The sequence below is a fragment of the Cyanistes caeruleus genome, chromosome 25, assembly GCF_971803275.1.
Source record: "Cyanistes caeruleus chromosome 25, bCyaCae1.hap1.1, whole genome shotgun sequence".
NCBI lineage: Eukaryota > Metazoa > Chordata > Aves > Passeriformes > Paridae > Cyanistes > Cyanistes caeruleus.
The window spans coordinates 874077-885108 of NC_141725.1; the positions used below are offsets into that span (position 1 = coordinate 874077).

Consider the following 11032-nt stretch of genomic DNA (forward strand, 5'->3'; position numbering starts at 1 on the left):
TTTAAAACCATTCCTGCAGATGACTTTTGCAAGGGAAAGTCGTGCCTTGGCTGTTAGTCATAACCATGCCATTATCCCAGCAATCTGATAGCAGTAGGAAAAGAAAGCAGACAACAGTTGTATCAGTTTTTGTGTTGCCTTTCTTGCTGGCAGTTCTGGAAGAACTTTGCAGGATGAGGTAGGAGGGGGATAATTTGTACAAATAGAAAGCTAACACTCTCAGTATTCGAACCGTGTGGTCAAACTAGTATCTGAAAAAAATTCAAATCCATGTCTGTTTTCACTATGGTTACTTTTAGTATCCCTGCTTAGGAGTGTATGTTAAGGGCAACATTTTCCACAATTAGAGATTTTCACCTGTGATTTCTATGGTGCAAGTAGGCAGAAGAATTTCTTACTATTAAGAAGTGTTAAAAATAATTTAGTAATAAAGGAAGCTTCCTGGGGTTTTAGAATTCTCTTTAGTGCCTGCCTTGTAAGACCATACTGATAACCAACATATGCAATTAAAATTGAATATTTACTAGAAATTGGAATATTCTTTATGTTGTGTAATCATTCTGAGAAAGTTTAGTATCTCACATTACGCTGTATCTCAGCATCTATCTGTGTCTGTTGTGACTGTATGTAAAATTGACTACCGTTCACCTGAAACATGTCTGCTTCCTCTTAAATCCCAGTGTAATGAAAGAAAATTAAAGTGGCTTAATTACATTACCATGTTGTTTAGTATGCAGAAATAGGAATGATGTTGTGGTATGCAGGAGATTGCCAGTATTTGCTTACATAGCTAGTGTTAAATCTAGGCCAAATTGCTTTAAACTCTCCAAAATTTAATAAGGATATTATATTGATTGTATAGCAAAAACTTAAGGGAGAGAGTCTTGGCTATCTCCTTATCTGTCATTTTGTGTAGGAAGTTGCAGTGAGAAGTGTTACTAAATCAGTAGTCGTGCGAGAGAATGAAGAGGAAGAAGATGAAACAGAATATGGAGAGGAAGAACTTTTCAACCAGCAGGTAATCAGATGCAGACCAGATGTTTAACTTGCACCTCATCATTTGGATCGGTTGGGCATAAGATTGTGGGGTGGGGGGGCATCCCACTTCAACTTTAGTCAGCTCTGAGCTTCCCTGTCCTTTCTTCCAGTGGTTGCTTGCAACATTGCAGTGCACCAAGAGAGGACAATGTGAGCAGTGCTGCCAGAAATTGCTGCTGAGATCTATCCTGGTACAGCCCAGGCAGTGGCTGATGCCATCTCAGGATTATCTGTGCTTCAGATCATGCATTTGTAGCATTAGCAAGCAGTGTTCCTCCCAGTATCTGCTGCTCTGTGCAACAGAGCTGGAACATTCTTGCTGGTAGCAGATTTCCAGATAATGACTGAAAACCAGGAATGAGGGTGCTTCTCTTGCTGCAAGCTTCAGCTTATTGGTTTATTTTCTGATACACTATACCTTCTACACTGGAAATAAACTCGGTTTTTCTTAATAGTACCACCTGTATGTTATGATAACCTTTAGCCTAATAATGTGAAATAAGCAACCAGCAGTTGACAGAGCAAAAAAAGGTGAAAGGCATATAGATGATACCAGAAAATATTTTAGATTTGAAACTCAAGGGATTTGTTCTTCTCATCAATGGCTGTTAGTACCTCTTTTCACAAATAACCCATTCTGTGCAGGTATGCAATTGTGTTCTCAAAGCTTTTTTGGTCCCAAGGAATGAGAAGTGTATTTGTAGTATAAAACAACTGATTGCTCTTACCCAAAAAAGAAGCTATGCAGTAGATATCTCTCTGAAATGGAATCAGCATTTGAAATAAAGGAACTGGCTGGTCTTGAGCTAATGGCATCACAATTTTCATTTGTCATCTGTATCACTGTTGGAAATGTGGAGACTAACCAGGCAAGCCATTGCAGGAAATCACAGCCAGAGGAGCAGTGTGTCAGTCCTGGCAGCAGAGTAGGGCATGTGCTCTACTTCCTCTTATGTAGTGATGTTCCCTTAATGTAACTAAACTACTAAAAAAGTGCTTTTGGAACTGAGATGATAATCAGAGTCTAGGCTTGCAATCTGAATAGCTGGTAAGAACTGAATTCAACTCTGTCTATTTTATTTTAGGGTGATCCCAGAACAACCTCTAGAGGATGCTCAGTGATGTGAAAAAAGAAGAAACTATTATTTGCGCTTTTCCCCCTTCATTTATTTCCTTTTAATTTTTATTTTTTCCTTCCAGAGCCACTGAAAACTATTTTTATATGCATCACCTATTTCGTTGAAGTTTTCTCCTTGGTACATTTTTATATGAAAAAAAAACTTTACTGAACAAAACTTCCAGGATTTTTAATAGATTTCTTTATTTTTCCCTCTTTATTGAAACACTATATTAGAATGCAGTATTTTTCCCCATACAGAATTTAAGTCTTACTTAGAAATTTAAAGCAGAAAAGAGATTTTTAGCTAAAATGAGATGAGACTCCTTGAGTGTACGGTAAATCTATAATTACATATATAACCAGTATAATACCCCCAGAAAAAAGTTTAATGAAGTGTGTTCATCTACAGGGCCCTGGGAGAGATTCACAGAGTGTTTCCTCCACAGTTGTAGAAATGCTAGTATTTTGCCTGGAATCATCAGCAATTCCCAGCTTAGGAAAATTAGATCACAGATTCATTCAAAGTGCTGTTTCGCAATTGCAATGTCACATGGAAGCTTCGTTTTAGGCATTTTTGACTCAGGACCTTGCCATTGTGTCTTTCTCCAATGTTTGACAGTCCAATAGTAAAACATCTGGGTCTGTCACACCTGAGCTCCATGTCATCATTTCAGAAGATGGAGAATGGTGGGTTCTGCTTCTTAAATATGCACACCATCCTAAGTTGGAAATGTCCAACCCAGAGTTCAAACTGTTTGATTTTTAGGGGATTTTGCCATTGTCACAAGTTAAATCATGGACACAAATTATGATATTCAGTATTTATGATTTAATCATTTTGACTTATTCAGCTTTAAAAATATTTGATTAAGATTTTAGATGTAAAACATATTTATACTTTTGGCAGTTACAAATACTGGGGATTTTAAAGGTTATCCCATGTAAATGTTGTCCTTTTTAATCAGAGCTAGATATAGTTTGTTCATACTTCTCTTAGGTTCAAAGGGGCATTGTCAGGTATCCTAAGGAGCAATATTTGCAAAATAGAGCAGAAATAGTTTACTGACTTCTAAACAGTTCAAAGGATCTGCCTCTATTAAGTATGTAAGCAACATTAGAGTGCTCAAGGCAAAGTCTAACAAGCAGTGAAGGGAGAATAGTGTTTTATATAAAAAGTATGTTGTATGGGAAGCAGGTGATTTTTATTTTAGTAGGATGCATTTTTTATCTGACAGTGTCCATTTAGCTTAAAGTTTCTGCCACTGCATTTCTCTAGAGGTAACTGAGTCCCATAAGGGTTAGTATTCATCTTTAAGCATGAGGAAATTTACTTGACTGCTCCAAAAAATGCAAATGTTTTTTCAACTACTAGTTGAAAAACAAACTTAGTAGTTTGGATACAAAATTTGGATACCATTTGATTCCAGCATAGAATCCTGTTTTTACCTGCACTCTTGAACTCTGATCTTGTCATTCAAATAGCTAAGACTCATCAGAAAAGTGACAAGGTTTGGATGTTTTCGGTGGCTTTCGGACATTATGTTCTCTGAACAGTATCATGACTGACAGATATAACCTAGAAAGTCAGTTTATAGTGGCTCTGACTGATGGCTTTGTTATGCAAGCAGGGTGGGAACAAAAGGGGCTTTAAGCCTCAGGATTTATTTTGCCATCTAAAAATAAATCAAAGATGCTACTTTTCTCTCTTTGAGTGGGATGACTGAGTTGCTGAAGTTAAGCTAATGGACATTTAGAATTATGTTTTAATCCATTATTGGAAGACCCATTACAAAAAAAACAGGATGAAGATTTGGCTGTTTGGGCTGATGGGATAACTGCATTGATGATGGCCATCTTTCTAATGTAATTTTCCCACTCTGCTTGAGTAGGTTAAATATGTAGTAAATCATGTCTCTCTCTCTCTGTAAGATGTATCTAGTGAAATTATGTTTCTCAGACATACTGTTACAATTACCTTTTCTAAATTTGTTGTTATGCAAATTAATGCAATCAATGTAAAGTTATTTTTGCAACACACCTTCCAACCACTGGACACCATTTCCCTTTCTGACCCACAGCTTCTATAATATACTGACATAGTGTTTGAGAGCTTTTTGCTTTTTCCCTAAAAATCGATATTTTTTTTATTTTTTACATGGGCCAGTTTTAAGACTGCTTATTCCTTTAAGATTGTCCTGTAAATTTAAGATTATTTTGTGATCTTAAATACTAAAGCAGTGAATGAGTAGTTAATTTACATTTTTTGGGTGGTTTTTTGTTTGTTTCTTGTAAAGAATGGCCTCAGAAAGGCAGCTCAAATGAAGAAAAACCTCTTGCTACCTGAGCCATATTTTTCTTCAGCTACTGTATGGGGAATGTATCTTCTTGCATTCTTAAGAACTGGTGCTTGCAGATCTCTTGTAATGAGCACTGTGCCCTTGAGTAACAGTCTCCAGAATTTGTCCTTAGAATTGGAACTGTATCCTTTAATTTTGGAAACAGTTTATTTGATTCTCCAGGACCATGTTTAGGTATATAAAGGTCATATAATGTGTGATTGACACTGTGGGAGAAGCCAAGTCTGAGTGTGGATGATTCTGTTACCACAGTGCTTTTTAATAGGCTACTACAAATATGATAATAACTCCTGGCTGTAAATTACAAGACAGAGAAGAACTACTGTATTCCATGTACTTTAGTTTTTGTGTTACCTTCTCCAGCCACCGTCCCGGCCTCTTGCTTTTGATGTTGAGCTTTAGTCTAATGGCCCTGTGCTAGCCAGACTGGGAGGCAGTTTTGTGGCTTTACCAGGCCAAAATGCATGATTTCTTTTTTTTTTTTTTTTTTTTCCTGTCTTTCCAAGATTTCTTTCCATTTTCAGGATATTTAAAGCTTTTTGTTCAAATAAAATCCAGTGTCTCCTTGCCCTCTTTTCCTCTTTGATCCTGCATATTGAACCAGTCTTGACAAAATTAGAGCATGAACAGCAGTTCTATTCCAGTGCTGGTACCTGGCATAAACTTGAAGGAGAAATAGATTTGACTTGTCAGGAGAAAAATTATTTTAAGGTGTCTCTGATGAGGGAAATGAAGCTTTTATCAGAGTAGTTACTTGAGCATAACTATCCATATGGATGTTCTTATTCCAGAAATATCACCTTGCTCTGGATGAAATAGTAAATAGTTTTTCCTATGTGTAGCTCATAACTGAATATAATATAAAATACAGTAAGCACATCCTGCCTCCTCCTAAGCTCATGCCACATGAAAATACTTGTCTCAGAATAAGTCCATCCAGTTGCAGACCTGTCAGGAGTGTGCTGCCTTCTGGAGTGAGTTGTGGCCTCAGAGTCCTTTGCACAGTCACTTCATGCCACTTTTCCTTGCTTCTGCATTTGTTCCTTTAACTGTTGCACTGCAATGATATACTCCAAGGAGTGGAGTGGCTGGGATTCCCTTGTTCCTGCACATCTGCATTTCCTGTGATTCTTTTGCTGCTGCACAGCTGTATTTCCTGTTCCCCTTATTGCTTCCCAGCTCTATTTCCCAGCAGGTCTCTTTATGTCTACATGGGGCTCCAGCTTGGCTCTGACAGAAGCAATCATTTGCACTGACATGTTGCTCACTTGTCTTCAGCTCTGTGTTGCCATTAGATGGACAGTTGGCTGCATAGTCTGTGTTTGTAGTAGGAACCAAAAGTCTCAGGAATAATACAAATATCTGCTTCCTGTGATGTAAAAGCCAGCTGAGCATATGTGCAAGCTGACAGTAGTGTGGGAATTGTGCTGCAGTGTGAAAGGAGATCACTATGTGTGGTGCCTGTCCTCAGGCAATGAGACACTTCATGTTCCATTCAGGGATCTTACTGGGTTTTATACACTTCTTTTTTTCTTTTTTAATGCTCATCCTCTATAAAGGGTGTTTAACTACAACCTGAACAGAGGTTGCAGGTTAGAAGAGATGTGTAAAAATCCTCTCTACACCCCAGGACCTTGGAGAATCTATTACTTTTATGCACATCAGACAGGTTTTGATGATGCAGGAAAACATGCATGGTGTATGTTCTAGATCTCTTGTAGCCACTTCTCTCATGTCTTCATTGTTAAACCATTCTATCTCTTCTTTCTCTATCTTCTTTTGAAAGTCTTATTGCTAAACAAAGACATATCCATATTTGGTCCTGCATTTTATTGATACTGTTGGGTCCAAGCTCTGTGTGAGCAAAGCCTTGTGAACCAGTGAGCGGAAGGTGAGACAGTGATTGCATTTTTCAAAGCACTGTTTTATCTGAATGTCAGAACAAATTATATTGGAGAGATTGTTTTCTCATTTAAAATGGCCTGGGAAACAGAATTTTTATTTGTCCTTCAATATGCTTAGCTTTAAACCAGTTTAAAATTATTTAAAGTTGTTTGTTGGTTTTTTTTATACAAGATCATATTTACATGCAATTATTATTTGTAAACATAATGCCTTTCTTGAAATGCTAAGGTCTAGAGTGAAAAAGATGTGAAAGCCTCCATTCAGAATAGCACAAGCAGTGAATTGACTTGGAGTTACAGAAAATAAGAAGTTACTTACTGAACTTCCAGATTTTCTAGTTAGCTATTACTGAAGTGACAAGTCCATCTTGGTAATGCAGATGTTACTGTATATTCAGCTACCCAGATCATTACACTAAAATTACAAGCAATAATCTATTTTGAGCAAGTTTTAGACAAAATGTTTTCCATTTGGGCACAAAATACAGTTGATATTTTATTTTCATAGCAGTGATGCCTTGTGACTTGAATTGTGGTTTTTATTTTTATATTTTTTTTAATAAAATTTTGATTTAGATAGGTCTGGCTTGAGGGCACTGCAGTAACCACCTCCAGTCAGCTGCTGCAGACATGTTTTTGGAAGGTTCAAGTTTTTTAAATAGAGAATTATGAAAAAGGTTGTTAACAGAAACACAAAAACAAAACAATGAAAGTGTTCACTTAAAACTTAGAAAAACTACATCATAACCTAGACTTTATCATTTCAAAGTGGTTTGTTTTTTTTTCTTTTTAGAATATGCATGCCAAATGTCTTGTCTTTTTCAATGATTTGTAATATACATTTTATGACTGGAAACTTTTTGTACAACACACTTGAATAAATGTTTTGCATTTTATTGGTTTCCTTCTGTCTATTGCCCAACACACAGGTCATGTGGGCTGTTTGAGATTATTCATCCAAGGAAGATGTTACATTTGGAGAGAGGACACAAAGAGCTGATGTCTGAGCTCCTAACAGTGATCCAGCTGAATCACAGAGTGTGTTCCAGCAGGGATCGTTGGGTGTTTCCCAACAGGGATCATGGGATGCGCTCCAGAAGCAAATGAATGCTTTCCTTAAACATGAAGGAGTTCTGGTGCAACATGCTATCCTCTCTGATCAGTACCAAGAAAAGGAGGGGGAAGAAAATTAGGAGCTGGAGCAGATAAACCTTCCCTTGCTTTCTCATCACCACTGCAGTGAAGGGGGTTTTCGATTTAACCTACTTGATGCTAAATAAGAACGAGATCAGGTACCATCCCTGGCAGGGATGGATTCCTAGGGATGGACAGAAGCATTGCCATGAGCTGACACATTTGCCAGCCTGGCTTAGCTCCCAGCCCACTTTTGAGTCCATACCCATTTTAAAATAATATCTTAGGTGGCTGCCCCATCCTTAGCACTAGCTGATGATGCTTTTGTAGGGTGGTAGGAATGGCTTCTGTTTGAAGTGGGCAGATCCAAAGACAGGACAATATGGTTTGCAATACTCTTGAGTGTGGACTCGGGCTAGTGAAGATGAGCAGTTTTGGCTTTAGTTCTGCTGTTGTACCCAGTAATCCCCTCCTCTCATGCAATCTCCTACCTGCACATCACATCTCACCCATGAAAAAGAACTTCATAGTGTTGTCCTCTCCCGTTTACTTCTACCTCGTCTCACAGCATTCTTACTTGATGAAGGAAGTGTAACGGAGTTGAGGCAAGCTTTGAGGGCATGGGCCTCTCACCCGAGTCAGGTAAGGCAGAGAGAAGCCTCGAAGAACAGAAGGATGAATTCCAGAAAGAACCCAAAGGGCAGTTTCTCTCTGCGGCGATCCCAGCAGAGCTGGTGTTTCACTACGGGGTGTAGCTGGGCAGCGTTTGTGTCTGGTGATCCCCGTTTAAAGCCCCTTCCCGTTGCCTCAGTTCGTGGGGCTGCGCTGAACCCTGGTACTCCAACGCTGTTATCTGACAGGGGCCCGGCTCGGCCTCGGGGAGTCCCTTGGGAGCTCGCTCGGGGCCGCCTCCTCCGCGGTCGGCGGTGACACCAGCGCTCGGGGACACGGGCCACGAGCGGCGGCGGGACGGGCACCCCTGGGCCGGGGACGGCGTGGACCGGCCCCGCTGAGGCGGCCCGCGGACGGGAGCGTTGCGCTCAGTCCCGCCCGGCGCGGAGGCGGAGGCGGCGCGGGGCCCGCTGGGAACCGCAGTCCCGGACGCCGCCATTTCTCCCTCCGGCAGCACAGGGGCCCCGGCCGCGGTGACTCTGGGCATGGAGAGCGGCTTCGGCTCCGACTTCGGCTCCGGAGGAGGCGGCGGGGGGAAGCTGGACCCGGGACTCATCATGGAGCAGGTGAAAGTGCAGATCGCCGTGGCCAACGCACAGGAGCTCTTGCAGGTCAGAAAGGGCGGCGGGGCCGGGGCCGGTCCCAGTGCGGGTCGCGGGTGACGGCCAGGCCGCCTCGCTCCCCTTGCAGCAGGGGCGGTGGCTGCGGCCGAAGCCCTCGGGCCGCAGTCCCGCTCACGGGCTCTTCTCCGCAGCGGATGACGGACAAGTGCTTTCGGAAGTGCATCGGGAAGCCAGGCGGCGCCCTGGACAACTCCGAGCAGGTGAGGACGGGCGGGAGAAGTGGGGACCCGCGGGCCCCTAGCTCGGGGCTGCCTCTGAGGCTCTGTGTCCCGCAGAAGTGCATCGCCATGTGCATGGACCGGTACATGGACTCCTGGAACACAGTTTCGCGAGCCTACAATTCTCGTCTGCAGCGGGAGAGAGCCAATATGTGACGCCAGCCAGCCTCCAGGCCGAGAAGGGACCATGTGGGGAAGGGACGAGCGGCCAGTCCAGGTGGTTAGGGGTGAATCCTGCAGCCTTCTCAGCCCCTGCTGTGGCAGAGCAATAAAACCTCGCTGAACCTTTTGCATCCATTGGCTTTTATTAGCACCAGCTCCAGGAGAGAGTGATTTTTTATTTTTTTTTCCCATGAGCTGCTTGGTTTACTTCTTGCACTTCCCAAGTGTCCAGACTGGCCCAAGGCATTATATCAATGGATAAATCCCTGCTGTAAAGGTTGCAACAGGCAGGGAGCCTTCTGTGGAAAACAAGGGTTAAGCCAAGCCAGCAACACAGTACCCTTGCTCAGGATTCCAGCATGGACCCATCCATAAGGTAGTCCCTTTTCATTAGTGGAAAGCTGCTAGAATATTATCCACAAGCCACCTTGGCTCTTTCATCCTGTATATCTGTATAGCATTATCTGGGGCTATCTTTGGGCTCATAGGCTTTGACTTGTAGTGTTGGGGAGAAGGACAGTTTCACAAATAGTTTTATGAGCACAGCTGGGGATGAACAGGGTTGGGAAGTGCTTACATTCTTTATAGAATAGTGTGTTGTGTGGCTGTGATACTCTCTAGTTTCTGCTTTGGCTCTGGCACAGATGTTCCAACTTGGAGCTTACATCCTAAGCATAATATTTTTGTTGGAGGAGCATGTCTGCAATAGGGGATGTGGGTCTGCTTTGGGGCACAGCTCTGTTGTTTTCTGCTTACACACTGCTCCTGAAATGGTGGGTTCATGCTGCATGGTCAGCAGTGGGTACAACAGCTGGAAGAGGAGAGTGTTGGAGATTAACAGTGCCCATCTAGTGAGTTTTTTAAAATCCTTTCTTTTGAAGCTCTTCTGTATTTTATGAAAAATTTCATAGTTTGCTGGACACAGGGACAGACGGGAAGAATGACATGTTCATACCTGCTAGGACATTGATAGAACCTAAAGTGTTCTCACATAACATAAACCACAAGGAGTTATTTGGGTATTTGGTCTTACTGAAACTGGAGTTTCCAGTCTGTCAGAATGACTACTTGAAAATAAAGTGCTTTCAGACATGTTTGCTTACGGGGGCTTTTTACTTTTCTTTATGGCTGTGTAAATTTTTTGGCACTGGCTGTGCAGCAGTCCCATTTCATCTTACAGGTGTTCCAGCCATGAATATGAACCCATCTGAAACTGAGCCATGCCTGGAAGCCAGGTCTTCCACCTAGCTGGTGCTCTGTCTGGGAAAGTTTTGGATCTTGCTGCCAACTGGGTTGGGATGGAAGAAACCTCTTGCAATGCCCAGATGCAGAGCTTAATGCACCAAAAATGAGGAAGAGGTTAGGGGTATGAAGAGGTATGATATATATAGTTCAGTTTTGGTGGCTGAATCAATGGGGATGTGTCTAGGTCTGCTCTGCCAAAGTCTCAGCACATGATCTTTGCTGCAGTTCTTTGCTTGTGAACAGCTGTCTATGTGTCTTATGCTGACTGGTGGGACCTGACAAGAATACTTTACACCACTATCTCAGCACTTTAAATTTTTCCCACCTAGTTTACCCAGACAGTGGTTTGTGTGGTCATGCCTTAATCTTTTCTAGTTTAATCACCTGTTAACTAATGCAAAAGGAACTGCAGAGGGGTGTGTGAGAAGCCCCTCCTAGTACTCTAGTATGGGTGAGGGCCTGTGCAGTCTGAACTCCCAAGTGCTCTAGTCCTGCATTCTCTTGGGATCAAATGGTGAGCCAGGAAGTCATCACTGAACTCTCTAGTACCATGCACTAA

The 11032-nt window shown here is 42.0% G+C and overlaps 2 protein-coding genes across 3 annotated transcripts in view; both read left to right on the plus strand.

The window, feature by feature from the left end:
* Window positions 1-7315, plus strand: part of LMNB2 (lamin B2) — a 38942-nt gene extending 31627 nt beyond the window's left edge. The window contains exons 11-12 of one of the 2 annotated variants that reach the window (XM_086862836.1): window positions 917-1018; window positions 1149-4415. In XM_086862836.1, coding sequence (XP_086718962.1) covers window positions 917-1018; window positions 1149-1364 — 318 coding nt within the window. In that variant the 3' untranslated portion in view covers window positions 1365-4415. Of the gene's footprint in view, window positions 1-916; window positions 1019-1148 lie in introns of both variants that reach the window. The other variant, XM_086862835.1, reaches the window with a different exon arrangement.
* TIMM13 (translocase of inner mitochondrial membrane 13) lies at window positions 7315-10320 on the plus strand. Its single transcript, XM_023942800.2, has 3 exons — window positions 7315-8836; window positions 8980-9048; window positions 9124-10320. The coding sequence occupies exons 1-3, from the start codon at window positions 8711-8713 to the stop codon at window positions 9220-9222; spliced, it is 294 nt and encodes a 97-aa protein (XP_023798568.2). The 5' UTR covers window positions 7315-8710; the 3' UTR covers window positions 9223-10320.
* The last annotated feature ends 712 nt before the right edge of the window (window positions 10321-11032 follow it).

Bases quoted from the DNA above. Each gene is read 5' to 3' on its own strand.
- TIMM13 (XM_023942800.2), top strand. From the start codon at position 8,711: ATGGAGAGCGGCTTCGGCTCCGACTTCGGCTCCGGAGGAGGCGGCGGG. The intron at 8,837-8,979 runs GTCAGAAAGGGC...TCTTCTCCGCAG, and splicing joins ACGCACAGGAGCTCTTGCAG to CGGATGACGGACAAGTGCTT. The intron at 9,049-9,123 runs GTGAGGACGGGC...TGTGTCCCGCAG, and splicing joins CCCTGGACAACTCCGAGCAG to AAGTGCATCGCCATGTGCAT.